General features: G+C 48.6%; 1 protein-coding gene across 4 annotated transcripts in view; it reads left to right on the forward strand.

The window, feature by feature from the left end:
* GJC2 (gap junction protein gamma 2) overlaps positions 1-19,192 on the forward strand; it is a 32,614-nt gene extending 13,422 nt beyond the window's left edge. For 2 of the 4 annotated variants that reach the window (XM_075043953.1, XM_075043944.1), the window contains one exon: positions 12,815-19,192. In XM_075043953.1, the coding sequence (XP_074900054.1) occupies positions 12,835-14,082 (1,248 nt within the window). In that variant the 5' untranslated portion in view covers positions 12,815-12,834 and the 3' untranslated portion in view covers positions 14,083-19,192. Of the gene's footprint in view, positions 1-8,236; positions 8,729-10,697; positions 10,799-12,814 lie in introns of those variants that run through there. The other 2 variants (XM_075043935.1, XM_075043960.1) reach the window with 2 other exon arrangements.
* Positions 19,193-19,937: the final 745 nt, after the last annotated feature.

Here is a 19,937-nt window from a genome sequence, read left to right on the forward strand (position 1 = left end):
GGGCACTTCTCCGGGCATTTCTCTCTCATCCTCCTCTTTTCTGCCTGTAAACATGACTGTATAATTATCTCTGTGGATAATTACCTAAGTGGTTATTTAAATTTTTACTGGTGATACTGGTGTAACAATAAGTCTCGGTGACCAGAGTAGAAACCTGTCCCAGTCATGCTGGGAACCTGGCCAGAAGGATAGGAAAGCACTTGTAGTAATAATGTTTCCTTTTTTTCTTTATTTTCTGTTTCGTCTGTTATCTAAGAACAGTTGGCAAGAGCATGCCCAACCCATTTGTTTCCTCATTTATCACATTCGAGTCTCTCTCTCTTTACTTTTAACTATGTTTAGATCTTATTAGTAATGGCAAAAAGGGCCATAAAGTCGCAGCCGAGTGTCTGGTATTTTTGCTTTGGCGTTTGCTTTCTTGTCTTCAATATCCTTGCCTAGTTGATCTTGGATTTTTTTACCGTGAGCAGGGGTCTGTGTCTGGGTAGCCAGAGCTGAGCTCAGGAGGATGTTTTGGTGATTTGGGGTGGCAGGTCTGCAGCACAGAGTTTATCTGGGGATGGAGCTGGCATTGGTTTATACGGCGGAGGGAAGGGTTTGGCAGCCATCCCCAGCCCTCTTCCCCATTTGCACAACACTCGGGTCATGGAGTGGCCTCACTGTTATCCAACCTGGCAAGTCAGAGGCTCCTCCAAAGCCAGGAGATTGGGAAATAGATGCTGCAGCGATGAGTGTTGGGGTCTTCAGAGAGGTTTGGTGTCTTAGATGTCCCGGTTCAGATAAGATCTTGACTTATCTTACAAGTCCTGCTTCCTGAGCTTCTCAGCTCCTGCAAGCAGGACACTTGCTGAGGTGCTGGATGATGGGTTTAGGAGACCAGCATTACGTTCTTGGTAGAGCAGAGTGCAGAGTGGGACTCAACACACCGACCAGATGCCGCACCAAAGCAAAAGGACCTTTAAATCTGCTCACAGGCATAGCAGCTCTTCCAAATCACCCACACGTGGTCTTTAACCACATGGCTGTTTAAAGCACTAAGGCATGAGTTCTGCCCCAAGGACAGTGTAAGACAGGGCAGTTGCTCAGTGGTCGTGGTGTATGGCCAAGGCTGTACAAGGGACCATCATGAGAAGCAGGTAGAGCGTGGACCTGAGTCAAACACCTGGGCTGGGTCCTGTGGGTCCCATTCCTGCACCAACTCGTGGGGGATTTGCCCTCTGCAAGCTCCTGTCCTTGTTAGGGTTGAGACATGGTTCCTCTAACCTGGACTTTGACTGTATAAAAATACAGATGTTTTTGTGGTGGTAAAGAGGTGAAGATAACTTTGGACCCAATTCTCATGCTGGGCTGCTTCTACACTCAGGGGTGAAAGAAACCTCCACCAAATCCCCAATCCAGAGCTTTCTTCCCTATTGCACTGTGGTTTGGGCAGGTGGATGCCAGCCCAGGATCAAGGTTGAACCTATAGACCTGAGTCCTCACTTTGGCAAATGGGGCCATGGTTCGTGGTGGGTCACACTGTCCTTTATTAGGGGCAAAAGCCAGAGCCAAGGGCAGTGGCAGGGTCTCCCTGGGTTGCTCCAACCCATACAAACCTGGTTTAAATCCTGGTGGGAGTCCCTCCCGAGGGTTTCTATGTGTAGTGGGGCTGGTTGAACATCACCGTCCTGGCCAGCTGTGTACAGGTTGTCCCGCCTGTTGCGGTGGCTGTCCCCGTGTCTGACAGATGAGGTGTGCGAGGCCAGAGATGACACCATCATTTTTCTCATTGGAACTGCTGCAAAAAAAAAAAAAACTCAAACTCTGAGAGTCAGCAGCCTTCCTGTGCGGTTGCGAAGCATTTTCCACGAGAAAACCAAAACTGATGTGTATTTGCAAGAGGGGCTTGTCGAGGAAAGCTGGAGGGGGTGTTGAGCATGTCCTGCTTTGCTTGTGCGTGTCCACAGAGGACACAACCGCTCCACCTTCGCTTTGGGGCGTTGCTGTCTTTACCCTCAAGCTGTTTCGAAGATGCTCGTCCCTCTGCAGAGTTGTTGGCTGCTCCCATCCCCTCCCCTCACTGACACTGTGAATATGGTTTTCATGCAGCTGAAAAGCAGGGGAAAACGAGCCAGGGACCTCACCCAGCAGCTCTTGAATGGAGCCCAGAAGCCGTGGCTGAGCTTCCAACCTCCGTTCCCGCTCCCCTCGCTCCTGACCCCTTTTCCCGTGGCTCTTCCAAGCTCCCTCCTCATTCACCATCTCTGCCCATCCACAGGTGTTAGGGAAAAAGGGAAAAAAACACCCAACAAACCCCACACCTTTCTGGAGCAGCCAAAAATGTGGCCGCTTGACTTTTTTTCCAGCGTTCCCTCATCTTTCCCATGCACCCTGACCTTTTTTCCTCTGCCCCTGCCTGCGTTAACGCACCGCTGCTCCGTGAACTGCAGGTGGAAAAGCGGCTGCAGGGGCAACGGCAGGAGGAGGTGATGCGCCGTGAACTTTTACACAGCCATTTTCACCAGGGGATGGATTTCCTCTGATTTTTATTGAATTTTTTCTTTCTTTCTTTTTTTTTTTTTTTTTTTTACACTCTTTTGAACAAGTTCAGGAAGGTCTATAGCAAATTGAACCTGGCTTGGCTTCACAGGGTTGTGCTGCAGGTCAGCCAGGGCTGGCAACGCCGGCTGGAAATTTTATTGTTTCCTGTTATGAGAGCTCGGGGAGCCGCGATGGGTTTGCAGGAGAGACGTGGGTAGCACTAACGCCAGGTATGACCCCAACGGGTGCGGTTGGAGATGGGCTTTTATTCCCATTGCTTCTCCGGCTACTTCAGGAAAGGGAAACAAATAGAGAAGGGAATAATTGCTCCATCTGACCTCTGACTATTGAGGCAGAAGCTTTCTTTGGAGCGGGAACAGACGCAGGGAAAAAATGCTATAAAGGGCTTTGCTGTGCCACGTCCCCGGGGCTCTCCGTGAGTCCCTTCTTGACACCTTTCGGTACGTTGGACTGTATTATCTCGCTGGCCTTGACAACTTCAGCAGAAAGGTTCCCGTCAGAAAAAAATATGTGGTTTTGTCAACACTGAAATTTGTCTCAAGAATGTGTCCATCACAGCGAAATTTTCAGCTGGGAAGGGCTGGAATAAATCACTTCTGCTCTCCAGCCTGGGTTTAAATGCTTCCTCTGGGCTTTTGTAGTTTAGAATTTAAATCTTATTGTTATTTAACCGTTATTTAACCAGATTTTTTTTTTGGTAATTTTCAAAGTGAAGTGCTTTTACCTCTCCACGGTCATCAGTCAGTGATATCCAAAGGAAACATTTCACTGTTTTTCAGCAGAAATATTATTCATTCTGCTAACAGCATTGGCTTTTTGCTCCAATCACAAACCAATGCAAACTTAACAGAAATTCTGTTTTCTGACCTATCTTCTGGGCTAACTGAGGCACAACCGTGGTCCAAATTTCATGGCAATTCAGAGCCAGAGTTTATATTTTCAGAGTGCATGAAAGAAAGCAGCCTTCACCTCGTTTTTCAAACATCCTGACATGATGCAGCCAAAATCCCCGCAGGCTTTGGAAAAGCGTGTGAGTTTGGTCCTTACAAGAGCCAGAGACCAACTGCAACATCCTGATCCAGATCAAAACCTTCTTGGGTTCATCCAACAAGCAGAGCTAGATGCAGAAAAAAAAATCAAGCTGAAGATGAATAGGTTGAGACCTTTTCTTTCTGACATTCAAATGACATATTTGCTCTGGGGTTGTCATCACCACTATCCTGAGAAGTCCGCTCAGAGGTTTGCGATGAAGCAGATTTTAGCAACAGACACTGACACAGTTTTTTCTTCTGCCTGTAATTTTTCTTTTTTTACGAGAGTTAAGGTTTTGGCTGCGTTCTTATGATGCGAGCCCCGATTAGACCCAAATCTTGGATAATGCCCAAAGCTCTGGGTGAAGGAGGAAAATTTGCACAACCGAGATTTTTTTCTATGTTAAGCTAGGGACCATGGTAGGACTGAAAGGGAGCCTGGAGGCCCTTGGCTGGGGTGGTTGAGTTGAGCAGCACTGTGGCCATTCCCACCTGCTCCCTCCTGTCTCTGCATCACAGCTCCTGAACGGGTCCCCGGGACATCCACAGTTGGCCTTGATACCATCAGCCGTAAATGGGGTTGTTGGTTCAGTTACTGTTTCTTGAGGATACGGGCTGTTTCTGCGGCTGGGAACAAGAGCTGTCCCAAGACATGGTCCCTCCACCCATAAACCCAAGTCCTAACCCAGTACGTTGCTTCTGCCCATGCTGGAAGGGGCTGGCCTGTCCCAAAGCACCTTAACGCAAGAGACTTCTGTCCCAGCAGAAGTCCCCAGCCCAGCCAGCACATCACCGAGGCAATGACACAACTTGGGTCCTTGGGTTGCTGAAGGCTCTGGAGACTCCAGGCATGAAGAAGGAGCTCCAATGGGTGCTGATGGCCTCTTTCCCATCATGAAATGGAAGGCAACCTTGAAGATGCCCCAGGGAGATACACGCTTGGACCTCTCTGCAGCGCTTGGTTTACCTGGTCCTATCAATTAGGCATGTGCCTGGGGACAAGCCATTAGAAATGTCAAAGTTGCAATGCTGACTTGAACCAAACTTGTGAAAAATGAGTCCCAGTCCTCTTCCAAACCCATCAATCCCCCCATACCTGTGTGCTTGGGGACCAGCAGCTCTGAAAACAGCAAGGATAACGGCAGGATGAGGGAAAGGAGAACACACTGGAAAAGGAGAACGCACTGGGAAAGGAAAATGCACTGGGAAAGGAGAATGCACTGGGAAAGGAGGTTGCCATTCCCTGAACCACATCTTTACGTCCGGGGAAACAAAAATCTCTATTTAGAGCCATTTCCAGAACTGCAGTGCTCCACTAAAGGCATGGGGCTGCAAGGAACAGCCCAGCCATGCCAGAGACACTAATGAAATTAAAACCTGCCTCTTCTTCTGTGTAGCTGCAATGTTTTAAAGTGCCGCCTTAGCTTGCAAAGATAAGCCCTCAGCGTGCCTTTCTGTGACTCTATCATTCACTGGCAAAGCTGTAACCCCCAGATCCCTTTTTCTCTCTAACTGCCCCGCAAATTACTGACTAATAAGAGTAATAACAAAATTCATCAGTTCTGCAGTGGACTTTAATATTATGCAAAAGAGGGAGAATATTTTCCAAGTCTAATATTTCCTTTTAGGCAGTGCCTTTGCCACCCTTTCCATTACAAACTGGTTTCAAAGCAGATGGCACCCACAGCCACCAAGGGCGAAGCTGTGTCCCGCATCTCATGTCTGAAGGTCAGAGAAAAAAGTTAGTGAAGTTAGTCGAAGAAGAAAAGATACAAATTAAAACTGCTGCTTCAGTCTTTGCCCTCACTTGTGGTATTCAAATATTTTTGCTTTTCAGACATGGAATTCTGTAGTCTCCTAAGCCCAAATCCAACAATTTCCAATAAGGTAAAAACTTGACATTCTTAATTTATTTCAATTTTTTGACATTTGTCTCAACACAGTGATGTTGCTTCCTGGGTCTTGTTTTAAAAAGCAGGCTTATCATTTGAACAAGGATGCATTTCTTGATTTCATTTAGTTTTAAAACAGATCGAATGAAAATCCAAAAGGTGAAAATTAGAGAAGAAAATGAACTGTCAGCACAATACAGTACAGAGCTTCGTAGATTTGTGTTTAGAGTGGATAATTATGGTTGCTACTCATCATTGATGTAGCAGGGAGACTTTATACCAGATCTCATGATCATTAGTGACAGCACTTATTTATTTCAATAGGACATCTAAGAGAAATATGTACGGATCACTACTCTGAAACACAAGCGGTGCCTGCGTGGAGAGGTGACTCCCAGCAGCACCCAGAATCATACAAGGCTTCATCACATCCATTCCCCCTCTGTTCCTCTTTTATTCTGTCCCCCTCTTTTATTCCCTTTTCTCAGTGCCAAGCATAAACTCGAGGACATGGGACGTTGCAGGGGTGGGTCGGGAGTGAAAAGATGCCTATTACTGTTTTAGCCTGTCCATTCATTTATGGCTAGAAAAGCTCTGTTTGCTCTCCAGTGTCTTCCTTGGGAGGAAGAAAACACAAATTGTTTATAACTGTGTGCGTACTCCTGCCCTCCTCTGTTATCTACCCACGCAGCAAAGGTTTTAGCATGCACACAAGCTGTTCAGAGGTGAAAACCCAGCTAAAGGATGCAGAAAAAATGCAAGGGTCTGGATCTGCCTCCAGCCTTCTGCCTCCTCCCCTGGGCAATGGTTTGGGCAATGGGTGATGGTTTGGTGATGGGAACCACTCAATCCCTGCCAGTGTGATGGCCAGACTTGCTGGGCAGGAGGCTGGAGCAGGAGCAGATGTTGCTTGGCTCGCCTGAAGCACGGATGCCCAAAAAAAACTTCCACCAGACGAGATTGCTGTGTGTATAAATAACCTGCACAGTTAGAAAGCAAAGGGCCTGGAAAGGCTGCATGACCCACGGGACAGGGACCATGCTGAGCTGCCTTTTATCTCTAAGTTGCTGCCTGCAGTCCTGCAGAGCCTGGAAGTTGTTCTCAGCTAGTTATTTTTAAATAACTAATAATACTTCTCTGCAGCTCCATCCTGCAGTGGCTGAAGTGGGTGGAAGTTCCACCACAGTTCTTTGATGGGAATGAGATCTTGGTAGCCATCCCTCAGGTCTGATGGATCTCATAGGACTTGTCTTTTAGAAGTAGATGGTGCGACATGTGCTGGAACCTGCAGTGTCCCCATTTGGGGGGGGATGCACCCAAGGAGACCACGTGGTGGCCCATGCGGAGGAGACCCACCGCACTGTCTGCAGACCTGAAGGACCACGCAAGCAAGGACATCTCTGGCCCAGCATGCTGGAGGTCAAACCCAACCCCAGGAACATGCAGACGTAACGTGGCCTTGGCTCGCTGCACGTTTTCTTGCCCTCAGAGGGGTCCCAATGGGAGATCTCCAGGGAGGTCGGGGCATTGCTGGAGGAGATGTCCAGCCCTGGTGCTCTCCTCTGAAACCAGCTCCCTGTCTCCCCATGTCTTTTGAGAGTGCAAGCTTTGTTGGTGTGCTATGTGCTTAAGTTGAAGCGTGCAGCCGGGGTCGTGACAATTTAACTGCTTCAGAAGCTTATTCCCCCCAAAATACCTTCCAAATGCTGGTTTCCCTAGCGTGGCATATTCCCCCAAGGGTATGTTCATCCCTACACCTAACTTAGCTGATTATAAGGCTTTTTCCGGCTGCCTATCACAGACAACTACTCGTGAACAGCGAATTAACTTATCACTGTGTATGAGTAAATAGTTTGTAATTTAAAACCTTCAGGAAAGTTACTGCAATGTGTCCAGAAATGCTATATACCCTGGAGACCCTATTAACTGTAATGGGGTCGTGTCGCACAGCCCAGCTCTGGTGTCAGCAGAGGCTCGCATGTTCCTGGGCTCTCACAGAACAACTTTCAGCGGTGCAGCCGAAGTGTCAGCCAGCATGGAGCGGTGCAGGAGATGCTCCTGCTTGCAAAAGCGTCGGCGCGAGATGTTCCAGCGAGCAGGAATTGCCCCTCTGCATCCCTTCGGGCTCTTTGGGAAACTAGGGGTCTGACAGCCGAGTGAATGTCCTGCTTTGTCAGGACCAGGGATTAAAGTTCCTGATAAAATATATGGTATCAAACTTCCCCCTTGATCAAAATGTACATCTTTCCATGCTTACTCCCCTCAAAGGCTGGGACTGATCCTTTTCGTGACTTCTTGGCTCCTGCTGTCGCTTCCTTTTCCTCCTCACCGGTTCCTGGGGACACTTCTGCCTCGACTCTCCATTTCCATCTCAGCAGATACCAGGAGCCCTGATCCTGCTGGCGTGGCAATGACAAGGCTCTCCAGGGATGGGGCAGGGAGGAGAGGCAATCCTTGAACTATCTGGACGGAGAATTTCTTCTCCACTTGCCTTAGGCTTCATGTACATTCCCATACTTCTTATTTCTTCTTCCCTCTGCGAAGAAGCCAAAAAGGCTCCGTGTGTGCTCAAACCCCTTCCCCATCCTTCATCTGCTCTCTGCTCCCATCCACCAGCTTGGAGAGAGGTGCACGACCTCTTTCAGAGAAAGCTTTGCCTGGGGGTGCAGCAAAGCAGGAGCTTCAGAGCAGTTTTTCTCACTAGCGAGCCTTCCCTCCTTTTTTACTATTTTTTTTTTCCAGCAGCAACCAAGGAGCTTTTGCCAAAATGTGTTTTCCACATGTTCCCTATTAGTCATGCTCTCTGTCTTACAAATCTGTTACCAGTGCCACTAGCTGATGCTATTAATTTACTTCCAACCGGCTCAAGAGCTCAGCAGCAAAATTCCAGGCAGCGTTCCTAAAACCAGACCCGGCGGCTTGTTTGGATTTAAAACCAATGCCCCTTTCTTTCCTGGTGTATATATATAGCACCTTCCCTCTTTCTTCCAAGGCTTGGCGAGGCAAAGAGGGGCCAGGAGCGGCGGTGGGACCGGCCGTAGGGGTGCGGGCAGCTCGGACAGGACCTCCCGGTGGAGGGTGCCCAGTCGAATGCAGAGGCGGGGTTTGACAGAACTTTAAATACTTCCCTTGAGCTCTGGTTTCCAACTGCTGGAGCATGGCTGGACCGAGGCGGCGGGAGTTTATCTAGGGCAAGGCAGAGGGCTGGCGGCACAGGAATGTCGGCGGAGGAGGGAAAGCCGCTGCGAGAAGCACCATGACTCTGTAAGTAGATTTTTTTCCATTGTTTTCCCTGCAGTTTGAGCAACGGTGTGGGAACTGTGCAGAAAGGAAGGATGTCCAGCTAGCACAGATAGTTTTTTGGTTGGTTGTTTTTTTTTTTTTTCCCCCTTCTGCTTATTTTAGACTCGGGTTTTAAAGTTTTCCCAGTTCCAACAGTTGTGGCTGTGACTGCACAGAGGGGGACAGTGGGTTTTGGGAAGTAACTGTGACGAGAACGTGGAGCCAACAGCTCATTCCTGTACCTGGCTATACGCAATTTTCACTACTTTAAGTGCTGCTGGTGGGTTGAGTGGTCCAACTCCTCCTTTGTAGCTGTTTTGAAGTGAAACTTGTACCCCGCGCGCATTTCATACACTGCACGTCAGCTAGTCTGGAGGTGACATGAAGATAGATGACTGAATGAATGGATTTCAAAGCCACAGGGATGGTGGGTCCTCTCATGTGATCTCTCCAGCAGATAATTTAGCTACATGAACCACCTAATCTAATCCATCTACCTGCTGCAGATCCACACAGGTTTTTCTCCCCAGGGAGCTGGACTGTGTAACTTTCCTAGTGCATGGAGGAATTAGGTCTGAAGCACACGGAAGATGCAAAAATCCATTTTCTGTGCTTTGATGGTTGGCATTGTGAGGAGATGAGACATAGCCTTTTCCTAGTACCATCCTATTCATCAGCAAAAGCAATGTGAACAAATCCTTCCTTGGCAGCTTGTTTGCCTCATAACTGATTCCAAAATATAATGGTGTACTAACACCCCCCCCCCAAGCAATTAAAGGCATCTCATAGTACAGTCTTTCTAGCCAGTGAGTCGCAAAAAGCACTGGAATTTTAACTGAACTGATTGTAGGCAGGGTTTTTAACTCGTTTCTTCAGCTCCTGCTTTCAAATACAGCGCCAGGAGAGTGGGTGGACACGCAGGAGCGTAATGTCAAGGTGTGACCATACCCAGAGGTAACAGCGGGGTCCCAGGGGCGCAGAAACAGCTCGAGGCTGTTTCCTGCAGAAGTTCCTGCAGATCCAGATGTGCACAGAGGGCTGAGCCGCAGTGTCAATGGCAGGACGAATAGCTCGGGCTGGTGGCTGGTAACCAGAGGTGGTCTTCTCAAAGCAACAACCCACCTTTTCTGTTATTTTGCAATTTCTTTCCTTTTCCTTGACTCGGGAGGTTTGTGAATGTTTTGAAGCAATGCTATCGGGTGCTCCTTTCTAAAATGTGTCTCCCAGAGGAGGCAATGGGTGCTTTGCTAATGATCCTGACTAATATCAGATCAAAACTTGAATATTTACTCCAAAAGCCATCATTACTTTGGTCACACGCTCCCTGCCCCAGCAAACTGCTGTTGGGAGGCAAGTTTGGGAATTGTGTCCTTGAGTAAGACTTGCAAAATGGTAAATTAAGTGTAGGCATCCTAAACTCTTTAGGTGAGCACTGAAATTATAAATGAACTGCTCTACAGGACATTGGAAGCCTGTGTTTTAGAACAATTTGGGGCTTGCAACTCATTGGGGATGCAGGTGGGAGCTGGTGGGTGGCTGAACACCCCAGCCAAGCTGGGGCCGATGTGTGCTCGATCCAAGCCCCAGCCCTGCCTCAGCTGGACCTGGATGCTCCAGAGATGGATGCACCATGTCCCACAGTGGGCCATCGCCGCACCCAGCGGAGTCTTCCCTTCCCAGCCCCCCGGCAGCTGGAGCTTGGCCGAATGCCTGGGTTAATCTTGCAAATCATTTAATGCCCCATTTTGCCCATATCTGAATGAGGACATAAATCAGAGGAAGGGTTAAAGACACTTTAAAGTGTATCCACTGAGTCTAAAGAAGCAGATGGGGGATGCTTTCTAATCTCACCCCTGAATAAACCTAATTTTCTCAATAAATAAAAAATAACTCTGTGGGGATCGCTTTCCACATTCTTCCACAGTGGCTGAATTGTCCTGAAATTGCAGCAGGAGCGTTTCTGTACCGACCACTGGGTCCAAGGCATCACTTTTGGGGCAGGGGATGGAGATTCTGGCCCCAACAGGCTTGAGGGCTGTTGTTATTCACCAGGTAAGTTGAGGGCAGAGAGGAGAACTTCCCCACCTCTTATTTTGGCTTATTACCCAGCCTGGAGTGAGCTGTTTCTCTGCTCCCTGCCTCAGTTTCTCCAGCTACAGGACAAGAATAACACCATCTGCAGAGTGCTCCCACAGTCTCAGTCTGGCGTGTGAAGACTTGGGGGTTTGGGTTCGCAGAGGATTTGTTTGATCTAGAAATAGCAGGGTTAGAAAATTCCATCTGCCTGCTCTCGAGAGCCCTCGACAGTGGAAGAATTTCACTGCATCTTGAGCCGCGGACCGCGCTGCTACCTCCCGGGGCAGCACAAAGGCGAGTGCTGAACAAACCAGCGCTGTTTGGCTCCAGTCCTAAGAAGCAAAAACGCATTCCAGAAAGGCTTGATGTGGAGAACAGAACCAGGCACGTTTCCCTTCTTGCTCCCACCTGGGGCTGTGCCCATGGCTGGCACCGGTGGCTGCTCCCACCCTGCGCCTGGCAGAGGTGATGGGCTCAAAGCCCGGCTTGTGCCACGGAAACCCTAAGGCATAATTTTGTGTCTCCGTATAAAAGTGGTGCAGAGCCAGGTTAGGACCAGGCTCATGTCTGACGGCATCATTTTTCCTCCTGGATGTTTACCTCCACCCAGCCATGCTCACCCAGCATGGAGGGGTAGGTTTGGTGTCTATACCCTTTCAACGTATGGACGACAGCTCCTTTCTCTTCCTCTGCGTGATCGTGGAGGACTGCAGAGGAGCAGCCCGTGCTGGGCCAGCTACTGCTGAGCCATAACACACCATTGCCATGTGCTATCCCATGCTAACTCGCTCGTGTCCACGCTCACGTGCTTGGCTCCTGCATCTGCCACCAACGCATCCACTCTTTGCTTCTGGGTGCAGCAGTAGGTGTCAGTTCATGGGTGGGATTGGGCTGGCAGATGCCTAATTTACTGCCTGCCATCAGGTGTCTGTGTGGAAACAAGGTGGGTAAACTCCATAATAAGCCTGAGGATGATTCAGAGGAGGGATGCAGGGGAGCAGAAAGGATAAACCCATTCTCTGCTGCCCCGGGGGGACAGCCCTGCTGTTCCCCACCACAGTGCTCTTTGGGTCTGGGTGCTTTCCTTATTGCTCTCATCTCCAGGTATCTGTCAGGGCTGCTGCCAGTCAAGCAGTAAAATTGCCTTCTGCCTTTATTGCTGCCTGGGGTCACCCAAGGAGTTTGGGCTGAGGCCCCATTGCAAGTTAAGCTAAACACAAATTGGTTATTACAAAGCTCTTCCTCTCCAGCTGTCCAGGTCTTCTAATAAATGCATGTTTTTCTCTGAAAGTTTTTCAAGGTTTATTTTTAAAACAGTCTGCATTTGATTAAACTTGTTTTGTTTTGTTTTGGTTTGTTTGTTTTCTTTTGTTTTTTCAAGAGGAACTTAAAAGGGCCATCCGCCTGTAAACATAAATATTCCCATTCTTTTGCTGATTCTTTGCATTTTTCCGTGTTTGCTAATGAAAGATATTTCAGCAGCGCAAGGCTCTGTGATGTGGGCAGCATCCTCTACTCCTGCTTTCAGCTCAGGCGCTTGAGCCCGTGGTGTGCAAGCAAGAGATTACCACAAGTTAAACACCTTTTTGTGCCTAGGTGCCTGCCATGTTGCCTTGTGTTCACTTTTACAGTCACCCAAACCCTTCTTACAGCTGAGCGACGTCTTGAAACAGGCAACAAAGCGGGTAATGGTGAATCCAGTAGGTGCTGTGGCTTGTTGCGTTATTAATCTGTGTTTATTACGATTACGGTGCTGCAGCGTGCCCCCACACCGGCCACGGCTCGTTCCCCAGTGCTGCGTTCTCACGGTCAGCCCCATGTCGTGGTCCCTCAGGGGTCCTGGGCTGATGGGCTGCCGCAGCGAAGGGTGCCTCTTTGAGATAAAATGACTTCATCTGTCCCAGATGTGCCAATGTCACAGCCGTTATCGCTGACTGCAGCCGCAGATGTTAACTCACCGCGATGTTTTTTTATTTCTCCCTCTTCCTGCAGGTTATAACTGAGTAGCCCTTATGACCAACATGAGCTGGAGCTTTCTAACCCGCCTGCTAGAAGAGATTCACAATCACTCCACCTTCGTGGGGAAGGTCTGGCTCACCGTCCTCATCGTCTTCCGCATTGTCTTGACAGCGGTGGGGGGGGAGTCCATCTACTCCGATGAGCAGAGCAAGTTCACCTGTAACACCAAACAGCCCGGCTGCGACAACGTCTGTTACGATGCCTTTGCGCCGCTGTCACACGTCAGGTTCTGGGTCTTCCAGATCATCATGATATCCACCCCTTCGGTCATGTACCTGGGCTATGCCATCCACAGGATCGCCCGGTCGGCAGAGGAGGAGAAGAAGTTCAAGGGATTCAAGAAGAAGAAGCAGTTTGCTTTGAACTGGCAGGCAGTGCGCAACATGGAGGACCCGATGGAAGCTGACGAAGAGGAGCCCATGATCTCTGACGACACGGCAGAACACGAGAAAGCCAAAGCCAAGCCCAAGAGCAAAGAGCAACAAAAGCACGATGGGAGGAGGCGCATCCAGCAAGAAGGATTGATGAAAATCTATGTCTTCCAGCTACTTACCAGAGCTTCGTTTGAAGTTTGCTTTTTGATAGGGCAGTATTTGCTCTACGGTTTTGAGGTAGAAGCCTATTACGTCTGCAACAGAGTCCCTTGCCCTCACACCGTGGACTGCTTTGTGTCCCGGCCAACAGAGAAGACCATCTTTCTCCTGGTGATGTATGTCGTGAGCTGCCTGTGCTTATTGCTGAACATGTGTGAGATGTTTCACCTGGGGTTTGGGACCATCCGAGATGCCATTCGCAACCGGAAAATCAACAGCTTTAGGCAGCCTCCCTACAACTATGCCTACGCAAAGAACATCTCCTGCCCTCCCGAGTACAACCTGGTAGTGAAATCAGAGAAGTCCACCAAGATCCCCAACAGCCTGATGGCTCACGAGCAGAACTTGGCTAACGTCGCTCAGGAACAGCAATGCACCAGCCCGGACGAGAACCTCCCAGCAGACTTGTCCACCCTTCACAAACACTTGCGAGTGGCCCAGGAGCAGTTAGACATAGCATTTCAGAGCTACAGCAGCACCCAGGGCAACACGCAACCTTCTCGAACCAGCAGTCCCGCCTCGGGTGGCACGGTGGTCGAGCAGAACAGGGCCAACACCGCCCAGGAGAAACAAGGTGCTAAACCCAAGGCCAGCTTGGAGAAAGGGAGCTCAAGCAGTAAAGATGGAAAGACGTCTGTATGGATATAGCTTCATCTAAAAAGAGAGAGGGCAGCGTAAGTGGGGTTTTTATTTTGGTTTGTTTCTGTTTTTCGGTATTGTCTTGTGTTCGTCTCACAGGGCACAGGCACAATTTTTATATGGAAGTCAAGAGATAAAAGGAGTTTCAGACCAATTTAGTGCTGTCTTCCAGTGCGTTAACAAAAGACTTTTCTTCCCTGTTTCCAACATGTTCTCCAGCCAGGAACCTCCAGTGAGCAACAGCAAACCCCCCCCATCTCCCACCCCTTCCGTCACCACCAGAGCCCCCAGCAGAGACTGGACAATGTGCTGTGATGGGAAACGGAGCTGCTGGTGGCTCAGGAGAGAAGTCAGGCTGACAGCGAGCAGCTCCCCTCCTGCACGGCAAGGCTAGAGTGCTGTAGGTCAGGCAGTGTTTAATTACTAAATATCCTTAATCAAAATTAATTTCTGATCCCTTGATAAGAAAAAACAACTGACATATTGCATGAACCTTCATGACACGCTTACAGCTGATGTCCTGCCTGAATTGTTAGATGCTCTAGGAGGAATCGCTGGAAACGAAGGCATCGTTTGATGCTGCGAGCCATGAGCTGGCATCCAAATCAGGTTATGGGCAGAAACACAGCGACTCTCTCACACAGGGAGACCTAAAAGCATAGCACAGCGCTGAAGGTTTTTGTCTTTTAATCCTCTGCGTCGAAGCAAAAAGCAAATACGATCAAACACTACGCAGCAGGAGCGGGCAGTGACATTGCGTCGTACCGGTGCCTGTGTAGCACTTGCTACCGATGTGATGGGAATCGTTGCAGTTACAGTGTTTTTAACGAACTGCTGCTTCACATCATCAGAAAGTGCCTTTATGCAACCAGGAAAACAAAATCGTAAAGGGTTTAGACTTCTTTATTTGCTGAATTTTAGTAGAGATTGGAAGATCAGTGTTGGCAAATTTGTTTTTCTGTTTAATCAAACCCTTATAAATAGTGGCAGATGGCAGACCTATGCATAGTGTGTATATGATGTGTGTGTGTGTGTACATGTACGTATATATACAGACACATATGAACATGTGTGTGTGAATATAGACATAGAGAGATATATATAAATGTAATATCAACCCTGTGGTAATTTTACAGCCTTCCACCTCCCCTGGGAAAACCCAGCTGGTCCAGGACTACAGCTGATCTCATCCTGGAGCAGTCTTTGGGTTTCCAGCCTCCAGCCCCCCCTGGGGAACTGGCAGCTTTCACACACTTGCCTGGGGGGCTCAGCAGAAGATGTGGCTTCAGTGGGGACAGGACCAGGACAGTAGCAGGAAGTTTTTTATTAGTTTATGGGGAGCTTTTTCAGCTTGGCTTGGTTTTAGGGTGGTTTTCATGCAGCTACAGGAATATGGGGGCATGTTAAAACCAAGCTGCTGAGCTCCAACGCTCCTGCTAGTGCTGAGGATGTGCTTTGGCAGGGTGGTTTCATCCCATGTCTCTTGCACAGCTGCAAGGCTGTGGCTTTGTACTCCTCCAGTAACACAAAATAGAAAGAAAACCTCATCACAGGGAGCATCTCCTGCCGAATGGCTGAAACCAGACACTGCCCCACTCTGCCGCATCTCAGAGCAGGTCTCATCCCTGAGATGTTCCCAAGATGCCTGTGGCTTGGCAGATGCTCTCGCATCCTCCCAAGAGTCCAATGGTTGATTCACCACCATGGAGAACCCAAATAGGCAGAGCTTTCAGGATCAAACTTAACACAAAAGAAGTAAATCCTGACTGAATACAGCACCATCCCTGTGCTGAGCTGTTCCCTCAGGGCCGTGCCAGCCACCCAAAGTCGCATGCATGTCCCTGTGCCAGTATTTTTCATCCATTAGTTCTACATGATTTCTTGCTGGGAATCTTTCTTATGTCCTTGAGATCGGGCCCTGAAAGCCTTGAGGATGCGTGTTCCCCAGGTGTCTGGGCCCTTTGGCCAGTCTTGGGAACAGGCAGAGATCTTGGGTACGGCCTTCAGCTCCTGGGAACCTCGACTGAGCTGTGCCATGCCGTTAAAGAACAGTGCTGGCAGTAAAAAAGTGGGTTTAAAAAAAAAGCAAAGAAACATCCTACAAGGTATCCAGCTGTAAATATTCACTGTGGCTTTGTGTAACAGTCTGGGAAAGACTGTCAGGTTTGTTCCTGGTCCTGCTGAAGGCATCGGTAAAATGCCTGGAGCGCCGCCTGCCCTCGCTCCTAGAGATCTTCCCCTTGAAATTGGACAGCCGCATCCAGGAGGAGGATCAGTGCACCCTCCCAGCAGCAATGGTCAGGAGTAACACACATCTGTTTTGTGGAGGGATGGCCCTTCTGCCGTGAAGTTTGAACGAAAGGCGCAGAAAGGTCACACCACGGTGGCGGGGAGACAAACATATCCAACTGTGCTGTTGCTCCTTATCCCACGTGCAGGAATGTGTTGTCCTCCTGGGCTGGGCTGTACCGGGCAATGCAGGAGAGGCTGGTTGCTGACGGTGCTGCTACCATGAAGATAAATGCGTGCAGGTCCACAGCCCAGGGCTGCTGGGGAGGATAACAGAGGTGCTGCTGGGTGGAAACTTGCTCCCTAGCGATTACAGCTGTCCAGGGCACAAGCTTGTCCTCCACATCAGTGTGACTTCTCCTTTATCGCCAGCCCTGTGTCCCAGGGGAAACAGTGTGTATTTAAAGTCATGATCCCGAGGGAAGGATGGAAACTCTGAGAGTGATGGTTGGATGCTGCCTGGGTTTTTCTGATTCCTTTTTGATGAGCAGCAGTATCACAGCCCTGGATAAACTCATCCTTCCCACACAATGCTGGAAGGCGCTGTGCTGTGCAGGAGTCCGGATTTTGGATTTCTCTTGTCCATACCAGAGACACCTCCCTCAGCCCCAGACATGGCCTGAGCATTTTCCGATGACTCAGATGGGCCCCTCAGCTCATGCTGACCTGCAGATTCACCAGCGAGTCACCAAATGCAGGGATGGGCATGTGCCTCCCTTGCTCTCACTTCTGGAAACCATCCTGGCCTCACCATGGGGAAAAGGGGGCGGTACACAGATTTTAAGCCAGAAACCCCAGAACCTGATCACAGGCACCGGACTGAATCATTAAATACATTTTATACAGCAGGGCTATACCCCTTTCCCCAACAATATAGCTGGTCAGTGCCTGATGGGAGGAGATCCCTGGGCTCCAAGGCTGCAGGTTCAGAGACACTTAGAGGAACAAGGCTGGAAAGAACCACAGATCTTCTCAACTTGCCACCATCAAATGCTTCCTTAATGGCTAACATGAAGCCCTCTCGCTGCAATCCCTGGTGTCTCCCGTCCTCAGCAGCCATGGAGAACATCTCATGCCTTTAATGGCTGCAGAAACTTTTGGCTGTTTGAAGACAGTTTTCATCCTCCTCAAGTCTGCTTTAAGTTAAACAACTCCAGTCTCATCAACCTTTCTCCAAGGGCTGCTTTTCTATCATGGTTTTCCTTGGTGTCTTTGAACCACCACCAGCCAGTCCACATCTTCCCAATGGTGTGGCGGCGCTGGTCCTCGGGCCACCTTCCCACTCTGCTCCTCTTCATGCACCCATCTGCCACCCTGGTCCTCCCCAAAACCCCATCTTCTGCAGGCGTGGGGATTGCTCCCCTCTTCAGGTGTGTGCTGGTACAGTCAGGATCTTCCTGCTCCCCTTCAAACTGCCTTTTTATTTTCACACCGCAGACCCGGTGCACCAAGGGGGTTTTGAATGATCTGTCAGTCCTGCAGCAGATTTGCAGCCTCCTCCCGGCTGGTGTCACCATCGCATTTAATACGCACACACTGTTTTCCATAGTGAGAGTCAATAATTGCAATATTGACGAGTACTAGAGCCAGGACGATCAATGCAACCTCCTCATCCAGCAGGGACACAGGGTAACCGCTCTCTCCACCGTCCTTCCAGCCAGCCCCGCTCATCTATTAGGCTTGAAATACTTCCTTGCATAAAATGCTTTGCAAATGGGAGCTGATCTTGCTTTCCAAGCTTTTTGACAGGGACAGAAGCACAAGGGCACATTCCCGACAGGACTGCTCCCATGTCATGGGCTGCCTGGGAGAGATGCAAAGTGGCCTGCAAGGTTCCAGCCAGCCTGGAGGATACCGCTGACTCCTCTGACCCTGGGGAGGAGGGACCCCAGTTCTCCCAGATTCCATCTGAGCCACATATAGGAGCCAGCATGAGTCAGACAGCCCTAGAAATATAAAGGATTATTATTATTATTACGCATACTGAGTTGCTCACTTCCCCCCTTCCTCCTCCCCTCCTTGGCCTCTAAAGCCTTTAGGATATTGTGTCTTTCCACCGAGTCACTGCCACAAAGGCAACCAACATGCATTAATGTCTCTGCAGGAGCGACTCCTTTTGGGGCAGGAGCAAAAATCCCCTCTTTATCATGTCAGTTCAGGAAGGAAAAGGAGAGAGAGGCGAAATAAGCATAACCACAAGCAAAAAAACCCATCACAACCATTACAAACTAAGCCAGCGTTTCGAGGAATTTCGATTAGACGACAGGCAGCGTCAGCCACAGAAGAAATGTCAGTAGTATAATTAATGCTTTGCTTTTTTTTTACAGGCTAGTAGTTTTGTTCACACACAAGACGGGTTTAGCTTTGTAGCTGAACTAATCATAAACATTGACTCTCTTGCTAAACTTGGTCGGATAAAGTGCCCACACTTATATTTCTGTTCTTACCATTAAGGGCCAGAAATGTCCCACGTAAAAGCCAGATTACCTTGTTGCTTGCATTGCATTCCACTGGGAAATACTTGAACTTAACTCAAGGCCATAACCAGTCTGTGCTGTTACGAAGTTTCTGGGATTGTTATTTTTTTTGTTGTTCATTTTTTTATGTACTAACTGTATTTGTACTAGAAATTTTTTGAGTATGAGGTTGAATCTGTAAGTATTTTTCAGTGTAAATGTTACATCTGGACTGTAGTTAGAATATTAAACACTGGTCAAAAGAGAAAGATACATCAGTCCAACTCTTCAGCTGACTATTCCACATCCATTACTAATAAAATGGAATAAAACTTACATTTTGTTACAGTATGTAAAGTGTGTGATGTTTCCGTGAGAAGGGCACTGAGTGTTGATGACAAGAAATTCTACTTAATCTATTATTTGCCTGTTTTAGCCATGTAAGAGCTCTGTTTTCCCAGATACGGCTATAAATCAGAGCAAAATATTTTTGCCTTAAGAAGCAGTTGACCTTCTAGTTGTTTGGGATGTGTTGTCTCTCTGATGAATCACTGCCTACAATTCCTTCAGGCATGGAGCTTAAACTGCTCAGGAAAGCCTGTACACTCAAAAGCAAGAAAACTTTGCAGAATCTGGGAGAAGCTGATGATTCAAGCTGAGCAAACGATGGGAAAGCACTTGTGAGAAAGCCTGCCTTTCTGAACGACCTGTCTTTGCTCCTCCCATTAAATAACAGGCATATTCACTCACAACCCCTGTCCAAAGAGTCTTCAGGAAACAAATTCTGGATAGAAACATGTGGTTTTTTCTGTTTTTCTGGCAGTTGTGGTATCTTTACAACTTCTTTGGCATGAGCAGGACCAGCTCCCACCAAGACACAGAGAGGAACAGGATCCTCTAACAAGTCCACAAGGAATGTCAATAGTCAGAAACACTTTAGCCTCATAGGTCGCATCCTTTGCAGTGCTACATAAAACACCCAAAAGAAAGGAAAACTTTGCTAAATAACAAGGTGTCTTTCAAACTAGCAAGGTCTGAGAAACAAGGTGAATTTATTCTTGCTGTTGGCTGCTAGGTTGGTACCAGACTTACTCAGATGCAGAAGCACCCGTGGGTGGC

Source organism: Buteo buteo, chromosome 2 (genome assembly GCF_964188355.1).
Source record: "Buteo buteo chromosome 2, bButBut1.hap1.1, whole genome shotgun sequence".
Lineage (NCBI taxonomy): Eukaryota > Metazoa > Chordata > Aves > Accipitriformes > Accipitridae > Buteo > Buteo buteo.